The sequence below is a fragment of the Astyanax mexicanus genome, chromosome 5 (genome assembly GCF_023375975.1).
Source record: "Astyanax mexicanus isolate ESR-SI-001 chromosome 5, AstMex3_surface, whole genome shotgun sequence".
Classification (NCBI taxonomy): domain Eukaryota; kingdom Metazoa; phylum Chordata; class Actinopteri; order Characiformes; family Acestrorhamphidae; genus Astyanax; species Astyanax mexicanus.
In genome coordinates this window covers 5,708,846-5,736,707 of record NC_064412.1, presented here as the reverse complement: position 1 = coordinate 5,736,707, position 27,862 = coordinate 5,708,846, and the positions used below count along the sequence as shown (strand labels likewise).

Here is a 27,862-nt window from a genome sequence, read left to right as displayed (position 1 = left end):
TAAAAGAGCTCAATTTCATTTTATGATATCTGGATTAAATGCAGGTCGATTATGAAGCAAATTCATGTGTAACCATGTTCTGGTTCTGGGCCAGAAACAAAGATTACGCTTGCTTGATGGCACCACTGTTGTGCAATATATGAAAAAGGCTGTGTTCCATTTCAGTTCTAAAGTTAAAAACTATTAACAGTTGGGGATGTGTTCTTTACATGACATTTTGCAATCTATAATCATTTCAAGCAAGGAGTTCTAATTTATTTTCACAGGAAGTCCACATGACGTGTTTTCAAACCACTGTTGACTTGTTTAGATGTTCCTTTAAAAACCAATGTATGGACGGGTTAAACACAGACACCAGCACAAGTATGGAAGACATGATTTTCTTTGTAAATTTGACCTCTACTGTTTTTTTAAATGATATTTGTTTATTTTACACACTACAAGCAACTGTAGAAACACATGGAAACATAGTTATTATCATTTTAGTCGTCTCTGCTTTGCGGGTATTAGTTATTTTAATATTTAAAGTGCTAGGCAGCTGCTTAGAGGAGCTCATGTCTGCTTACAATTTCCATTTTTTAGTCTAAAACTTTATGAAAATGTACAGCTCTGGAAAAAGGAAAGACACCACTTTAGTTTCTGAATCAATTTCTCAGATTTTGCTATATATATATATATATATATATATATATATATATATATATATATATATATATCTATAGCATTTATTAGCAGAAAATTAGAAATGGCTGAAATAACAAAAAAGATGCAGAGCTTTCAGACCTAAAATAATGCAAGAAAACAAGTTCATATTCATAAAGTTTTAAGAGTTCAGAAATCAATATTTGGTGGAATAACCCTGGTTTTTAGTTACAGTTTTCATGCATCTTGGCATCATGTTCTCCTCCACCAGTCTTACACACTGCTTTTGGATAACTTATCCATATCAGTTCTAAAGTTAAAAACTCCATTAACACTATTAACTTGGTAGTATTGCTAATAGCATTAGCAGTATATAAATAATTTCAGAAATGAATCAAAATGAACAAAGCAATATATCCCAGTCAAAAACACAGAAATGCAATTACACATTCTCACCAGAGGGGTCTCTAAATCTAAAATCCCCAAACCCTTAAAACTTACAGAGTGTCCCTTTAAACTTGTATTTAAACAGATTTTCTGGTTAAATTGTGTTTAGTTCAAGAAAAGTCAAGAAAACAAAACAAATCAGCTTCTCAGTTGCAAAATGCATAATTTATTTCTTCAAGAAAAGTGCATCTGACTTCATAAATTGTAACTAACTGGAGTGATGGACTTATGATGAACATATACATGGTAACATACAGTATATTTCCACTTACAGTTGTGGTCAAAAGTTTACATACACTTGTAAAAAAACATAATGTTATGGCTGTCTTGAGTTTTCAATAAGTTCTACAACTCTTATTTTTCTGTGATAGAGTGATCGGAACACATACATGTTTGTCACAAAAAACAGTCATAAAATTTGGTTCTTTCATAAATTTATTATGGGTCTGCTGAAAATGTCACCAAATCTGCTGGGTCAAAAATATACATACAGCAACATTAGTATTTGGTTACATGTCCCTTGGCCATTTTCACGGCAACTAGGCGCTTTTGGTAGCCATCCACAAGCTCCTGGCAAGCTTCAGGTCGAATGTTTGACCACTCTTCTTGACAGAATTGGTGCAGTTCAGCTAAATGTGATGGTTTTCTTGCATGAACCCGTTTCTTTAGCACTGTCCACATGTTCTCAATGGGGTTTAAGTCAGGACTTTGGGAAGGCCATTCTAAAACCTTAATTCTAGCCTGGTTTAGCCATTCCTTTACCACTTTTGATGTGTGTTTTGGGTCATTGTCTTGTTGGAACACCCAACTGCGCCCAAGACCCAACCTTCGGGCTGATGGTTTTAAGTTTTCCTGCAGAATTTGGAGGTAATCCTCCTTCTTCATTATCCCATTTACTTTCTGCAAAGAACCAGTTCCACTGGCAGCAAAACATCCCCAGAGCATAATACTACCACCACCATGCTTGACAGTAGGCATGGTGTTCCTGGAATTAAAGGCCTCACCTTTTCTCCTCCAAACATATTGCTGGGTGTTGTGGCCAAACAGCTCAATTTTTGTTTCGTCTGACCAGAGAACTTTCCTCCAGAAGGTTTTATCTTCCATGTGATCAGCAGCAAACTTCAGCCGAGTCTTAAGGTGCCTTTTCTGGAGCAAGGGCTTCTTTCTTGCACGGCAGCCTCTCAGTCCATGGCGATGTAAAACACGCTTGACTGTGGAGACTGACACCTGTGTTCCATCAGCTTCCAAATCCTTGCAGACCTGCTTCTTGGTGATTCTTGGTTGACTCTTGACCATCCTGACCAATCTCCTCTCGGCAGCATGTGATAGCTTGCGTTTTCTTCCTGATCGTGGCAGTGACACAACTGTTCCATGCACTTTATACTTGCGTATAATTGTCTGCACAGTTGCTCTTGGGACCTGTAGCTGCTTTGAAATGGCTCCAAGTGACTTCCCTGACTTGTTCAAGTCAATAATTTGCTTTTTCAGATCCACACTGAGTTCCTTTGACTTTCCCATTGTAGCTTTTGTAGCTGAGTCTAATCACTGGGTCAAATGAGCCCTATTTAAATGGGCTCATGAGAAGTCAACAGCTGTAGTCAATCAGAATCACTTACAAGAAGTGAAGAGGCCATGACATGAAGCTAATTTGATTGACACAACTCGCTACATCACCAAAATTGACAAATTTTGTTGCTGTATGTATATTTTTGACCCAGCAGATTTGGTGACATTTTCAGCAGACCCATAATAAATTTATGAAAGAACCAAATTTTATGACTGTTTTTTGTGACAAACATGTATGTGTTCCGATCACTCTATCACAGAAAAATAAGAGTTGTAGAACTTATTGAAAACTCAAGACAGCCATAACATTATGTTTTTTTACAAGTGTATGTAAACTTTTGACCACAACTGTAGTTGTTCGCGTCATACAAAGAAAACTAGATACAGTATAGAGAATAAAGCAGACGTAACTATTTGAATCTGCATTTTGAATAATGGAATTAAAGTGACTTGACTTTTGAATACAAATTTCAATATTTAATGGAAAAAAATCATACATTTTATTTATTTTTTTACAATGTGTTTTGTGTTCTGAACTTGTGAGATGGAGAAATTTGCAGATGAAAAAATAAATACAATTTAAAATAACTTAAGATAAAGAAAAATAATCAGATGCATACATTTTAGAAACATCAATTAAATTAAATCTATATACTAGATCTTTTACCTTTGACCTAGATTTGTATTTCTGTGTTGTGAATCAAATAGATTTTAATTTATGGACATTCATTATTTCATACTTGAAGTGTATTTATCTGAAACTATTTAAATAAATGAATACATAATATATAAAAAAAATGCATGTATGTTTTAACAGCATTTTTCACCACTTCCAAGTTTAAAACACAAAAAAAGCATTTTTAAAATGTAGAATTTTTAATTTTATGAATTAGCTCATGAAATATTTCAAGTTAATTCAAAAGTTTATTCAGGTAGATTTAATTACAATACACAAAATGCAGATTCTAATACTTCTGTGTCTTTATATGTGTGTCTTTTAACTAGATACAGTATGGAGAATAAAGCTGACATAAGCATTTGAATCTGCATTTCGCATTATTGAATAAACGTACTTTACTTTTGATTAAAATTAAAATATTTAATGAAAAAAAATCATACAATATGTTTTGAATTTTCTGTTGAAAAAAAGAAAAGAAAAAAAGTTATTTTTTTTATTGTATTTTTTTTTTTCAACAGAAAATTCAAAACATATTGTATGATTTAAGATGCATCAATTCAATTAAATTTATCTACTGGATGTTTCACCTTTGACCTAAATTTGTATTTTTGAGTTGTGAATCAAACTGATTTGAATTTATGAACATTAATTATTTTATGCCGGAAATATTTTTATCTGAAATTATTTAAATAAATCAATAAATAACATTGAAAAAGTATTTATATATATTTTTAACAGCATTTTTTACCACCTCACCAAGTTCAAAATACAAAAAAAAGGAATTTTTGTAATTTTTTATTTATTTTTATTTTTATGAATTACCATATTAAATAGTTCAAGTTAATTCAAAAGTTTATTCAGGTCAATTTAATTACAATATACAAAATGCAGATTCTAATACTTCTTCTGCTTCTTTATATCATTTAAGCTCCATATTACAGCAGATTACTAACTACAGCCTTAAGCCTACATTAAATATTCTCTAATATTGCAAAACCTATTTCTTCACACAGTCTCTGTAACGTTGATGAAGTATAGTTAAATAAACAGAAGAAGATTATTTTAAATGAGTGTACTGAATAAGACAGACTGCAAATATGGAGGTAATATAACAGAACAGCTCATATACAATGGGCGTATACAACTGGTCGTGTAAAAACAACATGTGGGACGTGTGATAAACAGGTGGCAGATGGGAAACATCTGAAATGAGGAGAACAATAAACCGCCGTAAACAATCCGAGAGGTTAACCCTTTCAGAATCACCTGCCCAGCAGGTTTCAGATCAGTCTGAGGTAAAAAATTAATGCTATACGTCTAATGCCACAGTTTTATGCACATAGTATAATGCATATTAATGCAAACATCTAGACCTGTCACGGTAATTATGTTTTTGAGGTGTTGTACAAGTTACTGACTGTTGTGTTTACTTAGCTTATTTTGCTAGTTCAAAACATGCAATCAGCTTATAGCTAATCAGGAAGAGAAAGACAAAAAAGTGGAAAAATTTGAGAACTTTTAAAGCTGGGCTGGAGTTCGGGCAGCTTCAGCTTGTCATAGAAAGCGTGTCCCCCCTCTACTATAAGCAGAATGAGGAGTGAGAGAGTTAAACAGAGTTAAAGGGATTTATAGGATGTTAGATTGAAAAGGGGAGGAGCTTCAGGTACGATCTTCCTTCCAAAATTTAGTTATGTCTTATTTATTAATGGTTTTAAAACATCTGTAAACTTCAACTCCAGTGTCTGATTACTTTATAAAATCAAAAGTTAATTTCTTTTTAGGGTCATTTTCACACCGGCACTATTTGGTCCAGTTAAAATGAACTCTGGTTTATTTGTACTTTTAAGCCCTATCCGGATGGGATTAGTCTCTCAGGGGGTCCTGGAATATTTTTTTCTTTTATGGGTTTTTTTATCCTTTGTAATTTTATTCCCATCCAGAACGACCATGTATGTGTTTTTCTCAGACATCCTCTGAGAATATTACAGGCTGAAATATCTACTGTTTTTCTGCACTGAACTCCGTGGTCCTCCGGTAATTTTAGTCCTGTCCAGATCCACATCTCTGAGTTTCGTCTCCTCACATTTAATAAAATAGCTATTTGTCCACTGCAGCGCACCGTAATTACACTTTTAATTGCACATTCCCACAAAGATCCACGTTAAAAACACAACAGCGAGTGGAAATGGAGGAGCTACTGAACTCGATGTCATGTGACTGAGAAAGCCAAAAAAAAAAAAAAAAAAAACTCACTGATCCTCCTGTTTTTTTAATTGCAGTCCGAATGCAGGAGTTTAATTACTGAGTAGAAGTGTGTAATATTTTTCACAGACGCCCCCCTGAGAAACTAATCCTGTCCAGATAGGGCTTTAGTCCTAAAAAAAAAAATAGTAATCAAACTCAAGTGTAAAATAAAACAACTGGACCAAGACCAGCTAGAGGAGTTTGCCTCGTGTCAGGTCCCAAATAAACTCTGGAGCAGTTCATTTCTGTTCTCGATCCGACCCAGCTATCAAATAAACTAATTTTATATGAGCTAAATTGCTTAAATAAGGTGCAGTTTAATCTGATATATTAGCCAGATAACACTAATTACTACAGGTAAGAACAAACGCTGTCTCTGCTGCTCCGTGCTGTTTACACATGCACACTATGTGCAGCATTCACTGCTCACAAACACACAATTTCATTTACTACTATCTGTTTTTCATATTTTCTCTTCTCACTTGATTTACTTTCTTGCTCCTGCGCCAGACAGCTCTGACCAATCAGAGGAGACGATTTTGGTGCTTTTAGGTTTATGCCTGTGTGAAACCAAACCAAACAGAGGGAGCAATGCTCCAAATAAACAAATTTATCAACTGATCCGAACCATAGAAACCAAATACTGACGTGAAAATGCCCTTAAAGAGTGTAATTGTTATTAATTATTATGCTATTAAATTACCATGATATCTTAAAATTACAATACATTAGTTTATTGCAATCAATTCTTTAACTGTATTTCATCCATTCTAAAATAATTATCGTGACAGGCCTACACACATTCATCAATAAACAAATTAGTAGATTTTTCCAACTCTTTTTAATGTCTTTAATGTTTTCTATGAAATATTAATGCTCTACCACTACAGGCCTCATTTTTGGTAAGAAATACTGGTCCATTCTTCTAATGCAGCTTGGGAGAGTAGTTACAGTATATTTACCTACAGAGTGATGTTAACTATAATAAAATATTGATATTGTATTGCAATATTTTTGCAAGATTTTCAAAACTACAATATTGATTTTTTTTTTTATTCAAATATTCGTTAAGATATAAAGATTGGTGTCAGATGGGGTTCATTTATTGTTGTGTTTAAACTCCACCCACTAGATAACAGTGTTGTGCTTTGTAGTTAGATTCTACTGTTCTGATTGGATAAAAGTAATTCTCTGTTATTCAGATTTTATAAATATAATTGTTTTTTTTCATACAGTTTTTTTCTTTTCAAAAATATGATTTAAATAACTGCAATATATTGCCTTCTTATTGCTTACAGTATCACAATATATTGTGATATATTGAATCGGAATCCTTGTATCATGATACGTACTGTATCGTATCGTATCGCCAAGTTATTGTCAAGTTATAAAACACAGCCCTTTTAGACATTTCAGTTCTGGTTTTCGTTAAAATGATTGTTCTATGTTTTTGAAACCGAGCAAGATGATTGGTTCAACCATTTCCTGAGACAAAATTTAATCCACTCAAGAGAAACAAACTGGTCTGTGATCTTTTCTTAGCTGTGAAATAAGGACAAGTGCTTATACATTCAGTCAGACAACTATAGATGAGGGTATTATTCACAAATGTGTAACATATTTTTATATATTTCTGAGTATCAGCCATAACATAAAACCCACTAACAGGTCAGTATATAGTATTTTGGTACCCCTTTAAAATAAGGATCATTTATAAATGGTTTCTAAATAGTTTATAAAGGAGTTTATTAATGTGCATAAAGTAAGTTGTAAATACTTAAAAAAACATTAATAAGCTTAACTTACAACACATACAGCTCTGAAAAAAAATTCTCAAGAGTTTCTCTGATTTTTCTATTTATAGGTTTATGTTTAAATAAAATGAAGATTGTTTTTTTTTATTCTATAAACTACAGACAACATTTCTCCCAAATTCCAAATAAAAATATTGTCATTTAGAGCATTTTTGAAGAAAATGAGAAATGGCTGAAATAACAAAAAGGATAAAGAAACCAAGTTCATATTCATATTCATAAACTTTTAAGAGTTCAGAAATCAATATTTGGTGGAATAACCCTGTTTTTTAATCACAGTTTTCATGCATCTTGGCATCATGTTCTCCTCCACCAGTCTTACACACTGCTTTTGGATAACTTTATGCTGCTTTACTCCTGGTGCAAAAATTCAAGCAGTTCAATTTGGTGGTTTGATGGCTTGTGATCATCCATCTTCCTCTTGATTATATTCCAGAGGTTTTCAATCTGGTAAAATCAAAGAAACTCATTGTTTTTTTAAGTGGTCTCTATTTTTTTTATCCAGAGCTGTATATAGAAAGAACAACAGTGACAATTACTTTTTTTTTTTTTTTTACTTTTTTTAACTACCGTCCACCTGGAGGACTGCATCGGGCACTGTGGAGTTGACCAGACACAGAGTACCAATCCATATCTGGGCAGTTTTTATTTTTACGTTATTAGATTTTTCTGGGCTTTTTATCAGCAGAAATGTTTCTGTTATTCAGATTTCATTAATATAATTGTGTTTTTCCATACAGTTTTTTTTTTTCAAAAATATGATTTAAACGATATAATATAATCATATATTGCCTTTTTAATTGCTTATAGTATCACAAAAATATTGTGGTATATTGAATTGGAACCCTTGTACTGTATCATGATACGTATTGTATCGCATCGTATCGCCAACTAAGAATATCCAATTTACCTGATCTTGATATTATTATTATTATAATTATCATTGATGGGTATTGGATGGATATCAGCAGAAATGTTTTTTGTTATTCAGATTTCATAAATATAATTGTGTTTTTCATACAGTTTCTTTCAAAAATATGATTTAAACGATATATTGCAAATATATTGCAAAATAATGTTTCTGTAACTGGAGTGTTGAAATGCTGAAATGCATTTTGAGTTTAGCTTTGTGTTATAGCTTTTGCTATAGTGTAGAAGAAAGTTATAGTGCAAGTAAATTGAGCATGATTTTAGATCTTATCATATTATATTATAATATATTATATTAAAGTGTGAGCTTTAATTAAAAGAGCCCATTTAAAAGCTTTTACGTTCTAAGTTTTAAAAGGAAAAAAAAAAGTCAGATCTAATTCTAAACATTCTCAAGATTTCAGTATTAATACGGGAATCACAAAGGTGGTCTGATCCCATCTCTACGGAGGAGTAATATACATTGCATATGCTTGTGAAATAGAGAAAATCTGGCTCAGCTGAGCACAATCGTCACGTCTACAACGCAGCTGTACTGCTGCTTCCTTCATCAAGTAGTAAAAACTCTCCCAGTGTGTGCGGTTCAGTCGTGCGGGTCACCGTGGTCCTTCTCTTGTGAACGCTCCTCAGACGCACCGTTGGTGATCTCCTTCAGACGCTCCTGCAGGCTTCCGACCGCAAGCCGCATCTGATCCTCGGCTCCCTGTAAAGCCCTCACCTCCATACCGTAAAAGATGTAGAGCAGAGTGGTGGAGAAAAGGATGGAGAAGCACAGAGCTCCCAGCAGGTAGAAGGAAGCTTTGGGGAAGTTCTGTTCGGTTCCGAGGGCGAGGCAGGGGACGGCAGCGATGGCTAACTCCAGCAGCAGCAGGGCCAGGCCCATGATCCCTGTACGAGCAGCCGTGTAGCGCATGCGCTCAGCGCAGTGCAGACCCACCTTCACCTCGGTACGAGCCTCGGTCACGATGTTCACCAGCTCGGAAAGCTTTTCTAAGAAAACGGGAAAAAAATTATAATTGGTTATAATCAGTTTCTCTGATTTTGCTATTTATAGGTAAATTAACATTATTGTTTTATTCTATAAACCAGCGTTTCTCAATCTTTTTTCTATCACGACACCCTTTAAATATATGCGAGATGTCAAGGCACCCCAGTTTACCGGGGGGGGGGGAGGGGGCTGGCTGGCGCAGTACTTCAGGTGAGAACGAGGGGTGTTGCTGGCGGAATATGAAATAAAATAGCGCGTCACAATTAGCGCGATTAGTGCTGCCTGTGAATTGGGACACACCCCGACACGAGCTGACTCTGGAAAGGAAATATGCACGTGAGGCGCAATATTTTGACGGCACCCCCGATGAAGCCAGACGGCACCCTGGTTGAGAAACACTGCTATAAACTACAAAAAAAAAATATTTGTCCCAAATTCCAAATAAATTATTGTCATTTAGAGCATTTATTTGCAGAAAAAAAAGATACAGAGCTTTCAGACCTCAAATAATGCAAATAAAACAAGTTTATATTCATAGTTTTACATTTTAAGTGTTCAGAAACCCATATTTTTGGTTTTTAATCACAGTTTTCATTCATCTTGCAGTGTGAGAAAGCCATAAGATTTCTGTAAACACTCAAAAGCTAAAATACACTCATTGTAATAGATTCTGTCTGTAACGAAACTCTGTAAAATAATAGGAATAAACATACATTTGTAGAAATATTATAATTATTGCTCAAAACCCTTCTTTTTCCTATTTACAGGAGCAGACAAATAACTATTATGAAAGTCAATATAAAAATATAAAAAAAATCAGTTTCTCTGATTTTGCTATTTATAGGTTTAAGTTCGAGTAAAATGAACATTGTTGTTTTGTTCTACAAACTACGAACAACATTTCTCTAAGTTCCAAATAAAAATATTCATAGTAATTTAGAGCATTTATTTACAGAAAATGAGAAATGGCTGAAAAATAACAAAAAAGAGTTTTGAGACCTCAAACAATGCAAATAAAACAAGTTCATATTCTTATTTTTAAATTTTAAGGAGTGTAGAAATCAATATTTAGTGGAATAACTGGTTTTTAATCAGTTTTCATGCTTCTTGGCATGTTCTCCTCCACCAGTCTTACACACTGCTTTTGGATAACTTTATGCCTTTACTCCTGGTGCAAAAGTTCAAGCAGTTCAGTTTGGTTTGATGGCTTGTGATCATCCATCTTCCTCTTGATTATATTCCAGAGGTTTTTAATTTGTTAAAATTAAAGAAACGTATCATTTTAAGTGATCTCTTTTTTTACAGAGCTGTATATTTCAATATTTTTCTTTCCAAACAGTAAAACAAAAAGACAATTCTGAGATAAAGCTACAATAAAGAAAATAATGGTTTGATCCCTTGCTGATTTTGTAGGTTTGCCCACTGATGAAGATGTGAACAGTCTATAATTTTAAGGGTAGGTTCATTTTATCAGTGAGAGATCATCATATTGTACAAATAATATAAATGTATTTGCATTTTGCAGAAAGAAATAAGTATTTGATTCCTCTGGCAAACAATACTTATTACTTGGTGGCAAAACCATTGTTTTTTGTAGTTGATGATGAGGTTTGGACAGATGTCAGGAGGAATTTTGGTCCACTCCTCTTTGCAGATCTCTGCAAATCATTAAGATTTTGAAGCTGTAGCTTGGGAACTTAGGGCTTCAGCTCCCTCCATAAGTTTTCTATGGGATAAAGGTCTGGCAAACTTCAGACGGATATGCATATGGGCCTTACTGAGCAGGAGGACCTTGCAAGCACTGCAGGATTTTAATCCATTAGGGCATAATGTGTTACCAATGGTTTTCTTGGTGACTGTGGTCCCAGCTACCTTGAGATCATTAACGAGTTCCCCTTGTTTAGTTTTAGGCTCATCTCTCACCTTCCTTATGATCATGGATTTCCCATGAGATGAGATTTTGCATGGAGCTTCAGATCACGGTCTATTGAAAATCATTTTTAAGCACATTTTCACATTCACATATCTCTTACAAACTCAGTTCTTTATGGAATTTCAATTGCATACCAAATTTCGAGGGTCAAACAAGAAACTACTGGTGGACACACTGATGTTTGGGTACCTGTAGTGCAGACTTTCTCCTGCGTTGATTCTCCTTTCTCTACTTTTGCAGGATAAAGCACTAACTCAGCGCTCAGAGTTTCATGGTCGGAATAAGGGAAGGGCTGACCAGGGATAGGTCCTTTAGAAGTGGACAGAGATTCACAGCTCACTTGTGCTTTTTCTGAACCCTGTGGACAAAACATGGAGTTCAGTCAGTGGTGCTGATCTTTTCAGTGGTGCTGACATCTAAAAAGCCAGAACTAGGGAAGTACCAGATACTTGGGAACTGAATATACTGTATTTGGCTGAATATGAACAAAAAAAAAGTACTTTGTGTTTAACCGAACAAAAATAAAGTAGCACTATAGAGGTAAATTTAAGATTTGAGTAGTAAGAGTAAGGTACATTTAAGATTCTAATAGAAATTCTGAGGTCAATTTAAGATTGGAGTAGCTCTACTGACGTAAATCTAAGATTAGAGTAGCACTATTGAGGTACATTTACGATTAGAGTGGCTCCACTGAGGTAAATGTAAGATTAGAGCAGCTCTACTGAGGTACATTTAAGATTAGAGTAGTTTAACTAAGGTAAATGTGAGATTAGAGTAGCTCTACTGAAGTAAATATAATATTGGAGTAGCACTACTGAGGTAAATGTATGACTATAATTGCACTTCTTAGGTAGGTAGCTAACTAAATCTGTGACTGGATTAGCACTGCTGAAGTAAATTTATGATTAAAATTGCACTGCACTGAGGTACAAATGTATTGTGTTTGTTGGGTTGTCTGCTGTTAAGTGTTTAATAAATATTTTCAAAAGATTTATAATAGCTTTTCTTATTTTCAGAAACACGTGCAGGCTTCATCATTTATTCAATTGAAGAAAAATGTAAAGAAAATTTAATGAAAACCTGCAAAAATGTGTTCAGTTAATTTGTTCCACTTTTTTCGATTTCTGCCAAATATTTTTTTTGTTTCGGTGCATCCCTAGCCAGAACTACATATAAACTGAAACTGAAATTGAAATGTATGAACTGAAATTATAAATCAAAGAATTCAACAAATTATAATTTGGTTTGGAAATAAAAGTACAGCTCACTATTTTAATTCAGTTTTGGTTGATATTAAAGTTATAGCTATTCACCTTAAAGAAGATGTAGTCTATACGGATTCCTCCTCCAAACGGAACAAGCCCTTGCTTATGTGTGAAGGGATTGTCTGTGATATGAGTGAATCCCTGCTCACATCCCTGGAATATATGAACAAATATTAAAAATTAAAAATATATAAAAATTAGGTAGCACTGCAATACATTTTCAGTTTTATAAAGTACTCTGTATGTCTATTTATCTCAGCCAAAAGAAGGAGGGTGACGGCTAGCACATGCTTCCTCTGTTACATGTGAAGTCAGACTCCGCCTCTTTTTGAACTGCTGCTGATGCAGCATTACCGAGTAGCATCACAGAGCTAACACTCAGAGGAAAGCGCAGTGACTTGGTTCAGATACATCAGCTCACAGACGCAGCCTTGTGCTGATCCACATCACCCTAGGAGTGATGAGGGGAAAGCACGCAATATACTGTACCCACCAAGAGAGAGAGCAAGACCAATTGTGCTCTCTCAGGGCTCCTGCAGCTGATGGCAAGCTGCATGACCGGGATTTGAACCAGCAATATCTCAATCATAGTGGCATCACCTTAGTCCAATGGACAACTCAGAGACCCAGGATAGGGGGCCCTCCTAATGAAAATACTTAATTCTGTACATCCAATACTTATATAATATTCAAAAAATGTTCACAGTAACAGGTTTTTTGCTGTAGTCCGCATGTCCATTTTACTTGGGGCCCACAAAAAATGACTTAATTTTAATTTAATTTCTTGACTCACATCAAAACTGGCCGTCTCATTAAAGCAGTCCTTGAGTTCAGTGTAGCTCTGCAGCAGTCTGATACCGAGGTCTGTCGGGTGCATGTTTAAATCCCCACCTAATATCACCACATCTGCTCCAGCGCTGGTGTGCCTGCATGAAGCATAGCGTTAAATCAGAAGATTTATGCATGAATATATAAAGACATCTCTCAGCCGAAGATTATTTTAAAGATAATAAGTCTTTAAATTGTATTTAGCAGTGGCAAGGAACTCAATATATTTTATTTTTTGTTATAACTGCACAGTAAAAATTAATTACACATTGTGCACTTGATTTTGGTTATAAGCGTCAATAAGAGTAATTTCAACATTGTCTTTTTTTTTTTTTTACATTGCCATTCAAATTCACACTGAAAAAGGACATAGAAACAAACAGAGTTCCTTAAAAAGCATCATCACCTGTAATGTACAGGGGTTGGACAATGAAACTGAAACACCTGGTTTTAGAGCACAATAATGTATTGTGGTGACGGACAGTTCTGGTGGAAACAGGAGAGTTGAGGTGCACATTGAATTCTGCGTGATTTGATCAGCCGTGGTTTTATGTTTTTTGGATACAATCCGGGTTAGCACCCGAACATCCCTTTCAGACAGCTTCCTCTTACAGCGTCCACAGTTAATCCTGTTGGATGTGGTTGGTCCTTCTTGGTGGTATGCTGACATTACCCTGGATACCGTGTCTTGGTCACAGATGCTCCAGCAAGACGTGCACCAACAATTTGTCCTCTTTTGAACTCTGGTATGTCACCCATAATGTTGTGTGCATAGCAATATTTTGAGCAGAACTTTGCTCTTACCCTGCTGATTGAACCTTCATACTCTGCTCTTACTGGTGCAATAATGTGCAATTAATGAAGATTGGACACCAGCCTGCTCCAATTTAGCCATGAAACTTTCCACACTAAAATGACAGGTGTTTCAGTTTCATTGTCCAACGACTGTAAATGAAACTATTAAATTGGACATGATACATTTTTAAGTTGGAATAATTTCTTATATCTAATAAAAACTGAATTTCTTCGTACCGTATGAAGTTCTGCAGCTCCCAGGCTTGTACTACTCTGTGAGGAAGATAGGAGTCCTGCTCTCTGCTGTATTCTGCATGCAGCTGTACGAACAAAACATGTGCAGATCAACATGTGAAACTGGAGTTTTCTGTGCTGCACAATGTTTTTGATAAAAACTCACAATTTCAAGTCAACTTACTGCACTAGATTTTTGAGTTTTGAGGTCAACTTTGAAGAAAATCATAATAAATCATTAATTGTACCAACTATACATTTTCATTTTGTTACAGTAGTGCAATCTTGAAATATATTTTTTTAAATTCAGCGTTTTGTCATATCGCCAAGAGTATCGTTAGCGCAAAAATAAACAATATATTGTGATATTATTTTACGGCTATGTCGCCAACCCCTAGATATTACTACAAAATATTTTACAGCAGCAAAATATGAAAGCTACAAACTGCATATTTTAATGTTTTTTGTGATGCACAAAACAAAAATGTACAAATCCATGTTAGATACTGTTAGATATTGTTTTCCTAGCAGCTACAATATAATATTAATAAAGAAATGGAGTACATCTAATCAAATCACATATAGCTGCGTTTATGTCTCATATTTAAAGAGTGAAATTAACTTACATGAGTAACAAAGACGTGAACCTCCAGCCCATCGATATTAAGCAGTATTTTCCCAACAGCTTTGCCTCCAAACCAGTCTCCATGATGAGCCTGATACAGGAGAGAGAAGACACTGTGATATGCAGCAATTCAATCACCTTCAAAATATATTTCATAATATTTCATAACACACACTAAAACAGTTTTTTTTTATAAAAACATATGTTCTTAAAAACAATTATATATATATATATATATATATGCTTTATTTATATATTTACTTACTTACTTTATTTACTTTAATATAATGTTATCTGGCATATATACGTCAAATACAATGAGGTGTACAAGTGGGTCATAAATAAAAATCTATAAAGAAGTATATCTGGCTGTTTATGTTCTTTCTATAATCTTACATTCCTATTGTAAACTTATGAAAAAAGTGTTTTTTTATTTGTTGTCTTGTGCAGTTATTCCTTCTTCTCCTACCCTACATGTTCTGCTGCTTCCTTACTCTAAAACACATAATTCAAATTATCAGCTTGTTATCAAAATCAAAATCTAAATTTAGGAAGTTTGCTCTTTCCATAGGGTCGCACAAGCTTTAAAAAATATATTTTTTAACTAGTATTTTCCCTTCTAAAAATATGATTTATGCTACAGAAGGTTAGGGAAATATATTTTTTTTACTCACCATGTAAGGATACCCGTTTAAAGTGTATTTGTAGAGAAATGTATCGTGGATTCTGTGCTTTGAGAAGACAGCCAGGCCACTTCCAAAAAATCCGCTGAGGAGAACAAAACACAACACAACACACTGAGTTACCAGATTATAATGTGAACATACATTCTTGCTCCTTTACTCAACTAAAATTTAATGAGATTCAGCTACAACAAAGCTATTCATAATGGACACACCAAAGCAACAAAATCTGCAATGAAATAGTTTGGATTCAATTGACATAATAAGCTGTATTATTCCATATAACCAGGGCTGTGACCCACTGATCTACATAGTGATGGTTTTATTTGTATTATTTATTGTTGAGAATGTTCCACATCCTGTTCTGAAGTTATCAGTCCCTTTTTACTGATGGATGGGGGGGGGGGGGGGGGGGCGGTTGTAATGTGGATCTAATTTACTGTTAAGTTTGCATATCATTGTAGTAGATCATTGATGTCATGCTAATTTTTGCCGTTTATCATTTTTGATATAATGTGCCTCTTGTTCTTTACATTATTTAAAAATTGCATTATGAATAGTCCAACAGAAATGCTCCAAATTACTCTTTTCTTTTAAAATGTTTTTTTTTTTTTTTTTACATTGACACATAATGAAAGTTAAGTTTTTAAGCTGTTTTTTTTTTCTTCTCCTGTAAAAGTTATAATTTTAGCAATGGCATTTTTGTAATGGTATCTTTAACTTTGTATTGTTTTATATTCCACACCTCTAAACATCAACAATCGAGATTAAAATAGATCATAAGATCTTGTGAGATTAAAATGGCACTAGATTTCTCAGCAGGTGTTAAATGTGTATAGAGAGTTGCGCAAGTAACCAAAACAAATGACAAACAGCAGCACTAGTCTGTGTAGACACTTTAAAATGCAAAAGGCAACACGGTGAATACAACACACAAGTATAAACCGCAGAAATTCAGTCATAGGTTGCCAGGTCTGTATAGAACCCTTGAGAGGTATTGCCAGGTAAATACAGAACCCTCACTGAGGGGGAATCTGACAATAGTTCAAAAGGTCTATAAATCATACACACAGTAATTCATAATCAGAGACAATATTTATTCACCTCCATTAAAAGATGGTTACTTACACAATATTTAATATATATACACCACTTAAAATGATGAGTTTCTTTGATTTTACCAATACAACCTCTGGAATATAATCAAGAGGAAGATGGGTGATCACAAACCATCAAACCAAACTGAACTACTTATATTTTGAACCAGGCGTAAAGGCATAAAGTTATCCAAAAGCAGTGTGTAAGACTGGTGGAGGAGAACATGATGCCAAGATGCATGATTAAAACTGTGATTAAAAATCAGGGTTATTCCACCAAATATTAATTTCTGAACTCTTAAAAGTTTATTTATATGAACTTTTTTTTGCATTATTTGAGGTCTGAAAGCTCTGAATCTTTTTTGTTATTTCAGCCATTTCTCATTTTCTGTAAATAAATGCTCTAAATGACAATATTTTTATTTGGAATTTGGGAGAAATGTTGTCAGTAGTTTATAGAATAAAAAAATAATGCTCATTTTACTCGAACATAAACCTATAAATAGCAAAATCAGAGAAACTGATTCAGAAACTGAAGTGCTCTCTTCATTTTTTATCCAGAGCTGTATATATAGTTTAAATCTCATATCGTCTCGGTCTCGTGAACTCAATATTGTGTCTCATCACAGCCCTACTATAAAGCGGTCGCACAGCGAGAAAAGATTAAAACCCCCTGTTCTAAAGTCTGTGGTCTGGATCAGGTGACTCCAGCAGCACCTTTATCTATAGAACTATAGAATAGCCTTGAGCCTCAGCCTGTGCTTCTCTTTTTTCACACTGGTTCTGGGAGCAGACCAATAAAACTGTTAGAAACAACATTATCTCTTAGATACCACAGAGCTAGTAGTAATGTAATCATTCTATACATACAAAGATAAGAGCTCACCTTTTAAAGTAATGGCAGTAAGGATGGGTGCCGCCGAGTTTCTTTTTCAAGAAAAGGAAGTCCTTTTCACTCCAAACCTGCAAAAAAATCGGAAAAGGACACATTGTACAAAATCCATTTCAAATAATCAAGCAATCAATTAATTAACCTTTTTTTTTTTTTAACTCCAAGGAACATTAAAAGTGACCCTATTATTTTTTTTAATGCAGCCAAGCAACTACATTAAAGGTCTCATTCCATGTTTTTTTTTTCATTAATTTTAAAATGTCTAGTTTTGGTCTCTAGTATGAAAAAATGCCATATGAGCTGTTTTTGTGGGAAAAAAAAAGTGCTCCGGTGATCCATTATAACACTGCTATAGTCCAGTGGAGGAGTTGGCGAGGAGAAACGATAGGATTTCAGCTCTTGCTTATGAATATTCATACATGCAAACATATCACCTCTGATTGGTTAACAGCATTGCGACACCAGGCAGCGAGTCGAACAACAGTTAGAAACGTTTTAAAATAAAGACATTTTTACACTAATAACAGGCTTTGCAATGTCATATGTTACTTTACAACATGTGTAATGCTAACTGCTAAGTGCAGTTCAGCCACTGACCTAGAGTCTTAGAGTCTCTGTAAAATGCAAAATCCACCGGAGATCCTATGTAAACCTATAGTTACACACAGAGGTGGGTAGTTCAGGTCCATTAAGTAAAAATCCACCCCGGGGTTTTGTTGGCTGAGCAGCAGCAGGGCAGAAAAAAAAACAGCTATTATTATTTTTTATTTTTTTTATTTGTATCCCATGGTCATTAGACTGCTGAACGCCACTAAATTTTAAGCACAACCTAGGGTGCAATATATTATATATTAGTGCAATATAAGATGGTGCAATATGATGTGTATGTTTTTTTTTTTTTTTTTGGTCTTTAGTGGATATTATTTATTTATCCAGTTTATTTATCTGGTATATTGATGAATGACAATAAATATTGAATTGAATTGACTGAACTGAATTATGATTTAATAAGATTGAATTATTAGGAGCTAACATAAAATTATATTTTTGTTATTTGTATCTATTTACTCTTTTAGTCTTCAGAGTAACGTGACAGTTCCACTTCCTCCCATGCAAATAAAGACGGTCAGCACTTTCTAACCACTAACTGAACTTGCTTAAACCCAGACTGCCTATTTTTTGGGGTAAAAAACAGCCACCTCTAATCACACACTCCTCACATGACAGAGCCACCCTGTGACTGTGTGGAAGCCTGAGTCAATCTATGTAATCTGTGGAGAAGAAAGAGGACCTGTACCAGTTCACTGTTCACTGGATTATCCAGTTCACTCATCCAGACCCATAATTTGAGGCTAATTTGTGAAATGACCGTCTCCTGACCCGAGAGGGGGAATGTAAATGTCTGAACAGCACCAGCAAACAGAGAGTAACCCAATCCCGCCGGTTCAGCACTGAATATCATTAACACGGTTTAGAGCGCGCTCAGTAAAGACAGACGGACAGCGCACTGTGGTCTCTAAACAAACGTCTAAAGGGAGGGGCTGTATCTACTGTTGCAGATTAAAAGCTACAGTGTCAAACACAAAAGCTCCGATTGTTCTAGATCAGAAGTATTCAAACAGTGGAGCAAAAAGGCCATTTTTAACAACTCTGTCATAGAACGTTTTATGTAATTCTTTAATAATCATTTTTTTGTACAATCCAGCTTCAGTAGTGGTGCTTTATTTTATTTTTTTATAATGATAACTGGTCAAAATTAGACTGACGTTAGTAATTTAGCGACATGTGTTGTTAAAAATTTGAAATGCAGATTCTGTACAAGCATCCAAATTCACCACCCATCTGGAAAAAGCTAAAAACGTAAAGCAAAACATTAAACATTAAAAAAAGTTATAACTTTTGGGCACATCTTAAATTCAGTGTTTTTCATTATTTTAACATTTCCAGAATTGTAGATTCATTCTAAAGTCACCCAGAAAATGTTTTAAAGTTAGAGTTGGTATACAACAGTAAATAGCCCTTTTTTGAGTAGAGTTTTATTCCATATTATGGCAAGAACTATTTAAATAAAGACAAAATGACCTGAACAATTCAAGATTTCACTTTGAAAGTACCCTCAAGTGCAGTCGCAAACACCATCAAAAATGTTATGATGAAATTTATTTATGTTTATTTAACATATTTAACAAGTTCCTACATGATATGTTTGATTCTTCTTTTGCCTTCACCCTGTTTTTGCCTGACTACGCTCTGGTATGTTGCTTATATTTGCTGCCATATTGTTACTGACCCTTCCTGTCCCCAACTACTCCTGTACGCCAAGCCCCTTTTTTTTTATAAACTGTGTGTTTGGTATCTGACAGAGTCATATTTAACAAAAAGTCATATTTAACAAAAAAAGTGAAACTAAAAGAAAGAAACAATGTCATATACAGTTCCCTCCAAAAGTCCAACAGTGAGGCCGATCCCTTTATTTTTGCTCTAGACTGAAAACATTTGGGTTTGACATTAAAAGACCAAAACGAGACAAAATGTCAACATTTAAGCTTTTTTTCAGGTATTTTTACTCACAAGAAAAATGTGTGGGTTTAGACAGAAGGTGCTAAAATTCTGAATTGTGCATCAGATCCAGATATAAATACCTGGACTGACCTCACTGTTCCTGTACATTAATTGGGGAATGTAGTTATGAAATGTGAGGAAATCTAGAGTTTAAGTGACAGTAACGTGTGTGTGTTTCTCTCACCTCCTGCAGTACTGCTACATCATGCTGCTCCTTGCTCAGCAGGTCCCCAATCATAGCATATCGCTGAGCACAGTGCTTACTCAGATGGCGGATTCCCCTACAAACACACACACACACACACACACACACACACACACACACACACACACACAAACAAGTGAAGCAGTGAACACACACTGCTGACAAAATCCTTTTCTTTCAAGTAAGCACATAACAGATTCAGAATCATTTACTGGTCGGGAACGATCACTGGTCTGAGGAAAGACTTGAAGCCGGTGTGCACAATCTATAAAATCAATATCTTTAGTCTGTGCAGTTTTGAAGTAAAATAAAGCCCTATCCGGATCTCAGTAGATTCTGGGGTAATTTTCTCTTTTATGTGGGGTTTTTATCCTCTGTGATTTTATTCAAGTCCAGAACAACCATGTATGTGTTTTTCACAGACGTTTTCTGAGAAAATTGCAGGCCGAATTACCTACTGTTTTTGCTGAACTCCTGTTCCTGGTCCTCTGGTAATTTTAGTCCTGTCCGGATCCACATCTCTGAGTTTCGTCTCCTCACGTTTAATAAAATAGCTATTTGTCCACTGCCGTGCACCGTAGTTATACTTTGGGTGCACATTTCCATGGAGATCCACGTAAAAACACAACAGTGAGTGGAAATAGAGGAGCTACTGAACGTAATGTCATGTGACCAAGAAAGCTTAAAAAAAAAAAAAAAAAGACGTTCTCCTGAGAAATTAATCCCGTCCGGATAGGGCTATAGTCAGTCACAGTAGTTTGGTGCGAAAGCTCCTATTTATTTATTTAGGCTGTTATGAAATGAACCATTATACTTTTTTTCTGGGGAGAAACGTTTCCCCACTTTTAAATGAAATAAAACATATTTAATGAGACCTTACAACATAGTATTTTTCAGACTATAAGGTGCACCAGATTATAAGGCACATTAATTGACACTAGTAAGGATGCCTACAATGAAGTGAGCAAAGGTGTCTCCATGTTTCCCTTCTAATGGGGAAGCGCCTAAGCAAACAAAACTGTAATTCTTAAAAAAAAACATTTTCTTTTAAAGAAATCGCAATCCACCAGTCCAGTCAGAGCACACTGATTGGTTTATTTCACGTTATGTCCAAAACACACTCATGATTAATCAGGAGATGTCTGTCCTTAGATATGGGAGCTACTGAGTTTTTATATCAAGGAAACAAGCCAGTTAGCCATAAAACCCACCAGTATATTTGCATTGCAGTCGTGGTGACCTTTGGTTCCATTCACAACCACCGACACAAACACATTTCACGATCCATTTCACACAAACCCCCATTTAAACTGACTCAAACACCTCAACCACTAAATTACAGCAAACCCAGCATTTTACACAACAGTTTAATTCTTCTTTTTAAAGAGGCACCACAGCGGGTTGTTTCAGTGATGCCTTTTATCTGTCAGGGTGAGAGAAATACTTTAATTAAAAGAAAACATTTATTAATTAACCTGTTGAGACACACTGCGTCCTCATATAGATACATTACATTTCTGCTTCTCTGCACTATAATCCTTAATATTTTAAAACGTTGGACTTTTGGCCTTATATGGAGACACTGCGCGGACCATCTAGAGTTCACATTACAACATTACAGTAGATGACGAGAATCCCAGTCAAACGTTTCTACAGCCAGCCCAGACAGAATCATGAGGCAGGTAAAATTCTCATTTATTTGTGTCTTTAAAACTAGTTAATTTACTTAATGTAGAAAAATACAATTTACTTTTTGGACTAACTGGGTCCTTCTGATCTCAAATGGCAAAAATAATGTTTAAGGGCATTTTCACACCAGCACTATTGATTTGGTTAAAACGGACTTTGGTTTGTTTGTAGACTTATTGCAGTTCGATTGAGCAGGTATGAAAACAGTAATCGCACTCAAGTGTGGATCAAAACAACCAGACCAAGACCACCTCTTCGCACTCGACTGTGATTACTGTAGTCCCAAAGGAACTCTGGAGCACTTCGCATGTGGCTGTGGAATTACCGCAGCTATGAACAAACCCTGTCCCTGCTGCTCCATGCTGTTTACAATGAGCACGGTCTGTGCTGTCTTCACTGCTCACAGCTGCTGTTTACATCTGCACATCAAGGTTACATCTGCACTGCAGACTCTATTAAATACACTGTGATTAAAAGCAGAGCTGCAAATTTATAGCGTTTAGTCTTAAAGCAGCTTTAAACTTCATATATATATATATATATGCTGAAACACACAATCTTCTCAGCTCTGACCAATCAGAGGAGACAATTTGCTTGCATGGTTTATTGGTGCGCATTTTGGTTCTTTTTGGTTTATGCCTGTGTGAAACCAAACCAAACAGTGAGTAAAAAACACTTTAACTTCAACTCATCAACTGATACGGACCATAGAAACCAACTACAGGTGTGAAAATGACATAAATGTCCAAAAAGAAAGTTTAGTTTTGTATACTTGCTAGGTCCTACTAATCCTAGATCCTAATCCTAAAACTAGGAGAAAAAAAAAATGCACACCGAGCATTTGCACACCAAGTAGTGTAGTGTGTATTTTAGTGTAGTTGCTAAAATACATTTATATATAGAACATCTTATTTCAGTTTTAGTTGTGTCTGTTATCAGGTTGTTCAGGATGTTATTAATCATCAGGTCAGGCTTAGGGCTGACATGACTGGATTGGGTATTTGACAAGGCCGTGCCAAGTTCCATTCTTGTGCACTACTGCGATACACTTGATAGTGTTCATGTTTAAATTATTTACTAGTCAGACCCGAACTGTCTGGACTCTGAAATAAAGAAGAAGAAAAAGAAGCAAGAGGCTGAAGATGATTAAACGTCCTTCAATTATTATTATCATTATTGTGCTTTCTAATGGGGATTTATGATAAGTACTAACAGGAAAGCACATAGACAGCAGGGGTGTGAATGTGTGTGTATGAGTGTGTGTGCTCACCAGCAGTTGAGGGAGAAGATGCGTAGCCTTGCAGGCATATTGGCTGGCCGTCTCAGTACTGTTGTGAATTGGGGGGGGGTTGGGATGAGTATTGCCTGTCGTTCTGCAGAGGCTGCCAAACAGCACAGGAGAGGAAAACAGAGTCAGCAAACAGGAAACGATGCTCAGCAGCTCACAAACACCACTTACCACAAGCCTAAAAATGCATTCACAATCCCATTTCACCCCCATGGCACTACCACTTACCCCTACCCCTCTGTTTTGTGCGTGTGCACGCCAAGGGGCTTGTTAGACCTTCATATAGTGACTTTTCAGATGCACACTTCAAATCAAGGGGTATTAGAATCACTGATAAGATGACACTGGTACAAGCGACCACCTTTTCTCGTTAAAGGTGAAGATTAGCACTATTTTACCCATAGTTTTAATATTTTATGGCCAAATTCTTCATAAACAAGCATAAAAAGATAGCTAGTAGTTTGTCTCAGTAGCTAACTAGCTGGCTAACTTTCCCATTCCACCTTAAATGGTGCAACAGACGGCAGGGGCTGCAGCATTTAAGGTGGAAAAATAACAGAAATTTTAAATTAAATTAAATAAAAGCTAATAAAAGCTAATTTCAAAGCTAAACTTATCTCAGAGGAATTAAGGAATGGACAATAATAATTCATTTCTGCAGCATTTTAAATGTTTTGTTGCACATAACACTATTAACACTATTTGAGAGCTGTTGTCCATCAGAATTAGATCATGAACCAGCCAATGAACAAATGTATAAACCAATGAAACAGTAACTTGGCCCACAGGTGCCTACTGCAAAAACACTGGAAAAACAGTAGTTTTAGAGCCATTGGGGCAAAGTAACAATTTTTTTTACTAATTTAATGTGATTTAGAACACTTTTAAATCATTTCTTTATTGCTTATAGGGATGGTTTACGAAATAAAAGGTCAATCAACACGAATACAAAATATTACAGACAGACTTCCAGTGCAATGTGAAAAAAAAACTATTAAATATTTTAGTTGGATTTACTTGCTATATAGATTTTATAGTAGATTAAAAGAGTCTTCTTTTCTGCATTACAAATAGGAAACAGCATCCTTAATTTTTTTCCATCACTAGAGATAATTCATGTCTAAAAAATGATTTATATTCTACAATGTAGATTAATATTATATACATGAAAAAAATTAAGGGACTCATATGGAATTATGTAGTAAACAGTAAAAAAAAGTGTTATTCCTCCACATTAATCTCCTGATCTAAACCTGATGAAATGAGACGGTGATTTGAGGTGATTTAATTGGGATGAGCTGGAGTTTCACAGCGTGAAGGAAAAGCAGCAGCTATTGTTCAGCACCTCCAGGAACTCCTTCCTTCAAGACGCTGAGAAAACTATTCCAGGTGACTCTCCCTCATGAAGACACTGAGATTAAAATCTCGCCAAGAGTGTGCAGATCTGTCTTATGAAGATAAACAATGAAATTGTATTTTACAGCCCAGATTTTTACACACAAATTAGTAAAACTTTAAATAATTATAAAATTTGCATAGAAAACAGAATGAACCAGTTAAGCAGACCCAGAGAACATCAACATACAAACTGTTTATCTGTGTTTGTTTTGGTAGCAAAACAGTATTTAGTGTGCAAACAGGGAGGCCCTGCTGATGGACACCGGCACCATGCAGATCCCCCCTCACTTTCAGCAAACACAGAACATTTTACTAACGTTTAGCAACATTTTTAAAAGGTTCCAGGAGGTTTAGTCTTAGTAACTTTCTAAAAACGTATGACATAATAATGGTTTGCATCACAACATTATTAGAACGTTTCACACATACTAAGCTACTACCTTTATAAAATATTGTGGAAATGTTAAAAGTAACAATCCGAACAACAATGATAAAAGTAACATTGCAGAGACATTACCTAGCTCCAAGAACGTTTAAAGTGTTTAAAATGTTACATTAAAACGTTCTAAGAGCATACAGGAATCTTGCAGAGTGAACGTTCTAAGAATGTTAGCTAGATAGTTAACTGTAATGTTTAGAAAACGTTCATATACAGATATTTACTCAGATACAGGCTAGTTAAATGTTAACCTAGTTAACATTAAATAATCAATAGGACTAATCTATTGATGTTGTTTTAACATTAACTCAATGTTATGATCACTTCATTATTAGTGATGATCATGTTGCGCATGGGTTATAACCCAGCTAAATTAACTGTATATATTATGTTGATTCAACGTTAAAATTTCAACATTTGCCCAACCATTAAACATCAAATGTGCCAGCTGGAAACTTGCAGAGGGAATGTTCTAAAAATGTTAGCTAGAAAGTTAACTAACATTTAGAACACATTTATATATAGATACTCACTCAGATACAGACAGGTTAGTTAAATGTTAACCTAGCTTCTATTGATGTTGTTTTAACATTCTTTTAAATGTTATGATCATTTCATTATTTACTTCTAAAAACAAATAAAGCTTGATATAGCTATCTATATAACTAAATAAACAGATATCCAGCTAAATACATACATTTAACTAGCCTGTAAATATCTGTATATGAACGTTTTCTAAACATCACAGTTATCTATCTAGCTAACGTCCTTAGAACATTCACTCTGCAAGTTTCAGGCATGTTTTTAGAACATTTTAATGTAATCTATCTATAAACGTTTGAAATGTGGTTAAAATATGTTTGAAGTAATGTGTGTTGCTTCAACGTTGAAACAACGTTGATGTATTTAGCTGGATACCTGTGTATTTATTCATTAAGATAGCTATGTCAAGCTTTATTTATTTATAGAAGTAAATAATGAAGTGATAATAACATTTGAAAGAATGTTAAAGAAACTAGGGTAACATTTAACTAACCTATCTGTATCTGAGTGAGTATCTATATATAGCTAAACATGTTCTAAATGTTACAGTTAACTTCATAGCTAACATTCTTAGAACATTTAGTAAACGTTCATATACAGATACTCACTAAGATGAGTATCATAGAGGCTAGTTAACTAAATGTTAACCTAGCTAAATAACAAATAGGACTAATTAATTGATGTTGTTGATGTTGTTTTAACCTTCTTTCAATGTTATCATCACTTCATTATTAGTGATGATCATGTTGCACATAGATTATAACCCAGCTAAATTAACTGTAGATGTTATTCTATGACTTCTGTAAATAAATAAAGCTTAACATAGCTATTTAAATAAATAAATAAATAAATAAATACACAGATATTCAGCTAAATGGGTCATTTCATTTATTCTTCCACTTTTTGTTTAGCCTAATCTTTTTTCACCTCTAAATCTAATAACACATATATTAAACTCTTCAAAACATGTACTGGTCAAACTCAGGCAGCTTTACTTCATTTTTACAAGGTTTCTAAGCAGAAGAAATTTCCATCTTTCTCAGTCCTGTTACCAATGTGTCCTGACTCACGTGTCAGTTAAAAAAAACATGATTAAAAGCTTAGATTTTCTCTTAAGTAAGTCTTTATTCTAAAAAAATTGTTGACTGCAATTTATGACAAAAAAACACTGTATATATATATATATATATATATATATATATATATATATATATATATATATATATATATATATATATATATATATATATATGCATGCACATTGTATTTTTTTTAATATGCAAAGCTATTTACAACTTATCAAAAGGACCTGAAACTGATTAAATGTATTATTATGTAATTTATTAAACAAATAGATAAGTGATGAACCAAACAGAATATATAAAATATATATAATATATATAATATATAAAAACAATATTTATTCCTGTTACTGGAACTCACTGCAATGTACAAGACACTATGCTTAATAATACAATTTATTTTAAAGTTATTTTGTGTTCAAATTTATACATGGAATTTCCTAGGGACTAAAATGCCACAAATTCGGCGGAATATGCCAAAAACATGAAAATTCAGAAATGCAAACAATGAGAATTAAACTAGATTAACTATCCTCATCTAGAAAGTTAATAAAGTTAATAACTATCTAGTTCAGTTATCTGTCTGGCTGCATAAACAGTGGATCCTCTAAAACAGATCAATTATTGATCAGTTTATAAACTGAAACTAGTCTCTCAGTGTCTCTAAACAGCGGTTTAAACTCAGAACTCGGTCCAGTTTAACCAGTAAAACCCAGTAAACCCAGTAAAACTCACTCACCTCTGAGTTTAACGGGATCAGTGCAGCCAGCAGCCCCAGCACAGCTCCACACTTCCAGCAGAGCAGCTGAACTGTGTTTTATTCACCGGGGTGTTGTGTCTAAATGTGCGACCCGTCGATATGTGCGTCTTAACGGTAATGCGCATGTGCTGACCCATATACAGTTTAAAAATATATTTTTATGAGGTTTTCATGAGAAAAGATATTACTTTTCTAGTCCTGCTACAGTATTACATCAGAAAATTGATATCAAAG

At 34.6% G+C, this 27,862-nt stretch overlaps 1 protein-coding gene across 1 annotated transcript; it reads right to left on the bottom strand.

The window, feature by feature from the left end:
- Positions 1-1,227: 1,227 nt before the first annotated feature.
- Positions 1,228-27,700, bottom strand: smpd2b (sphingomyelin phosphodiesterase 2b). The gene is made up of 12 exons (XM_015602525.3): positions 27,608-27,700; positions 23,389-23,500; positions 20,409-20,505; positions 17,657-17,733; positions 15,665-15,758; positions 14,992-15,081; positions 14,369-14,451; positions 13,302-13,434; positions 12,557-12,661; positions 11,433-11,601; positions 3,005-9,312; positions 1,228-1,356 (listed from the first exon to the last, which is right to left on the bottom strand). Exons 2-11 carry the CDS (start codon positions 23,424-23,426, stop codon positions 8,906-8,908), a joined length of 1,293 nt encoding a protein of 430 aa, XP_015458011.3. The 5' UTR covers positions 23,427-23,500; positions 27,608-27,700; the 3' UTR covers positions 1,228-1,356; positions 3,005-8,905.
- Between the last annotated feature and the right edge of the window lie 162 nt (positions 27,701-27,862).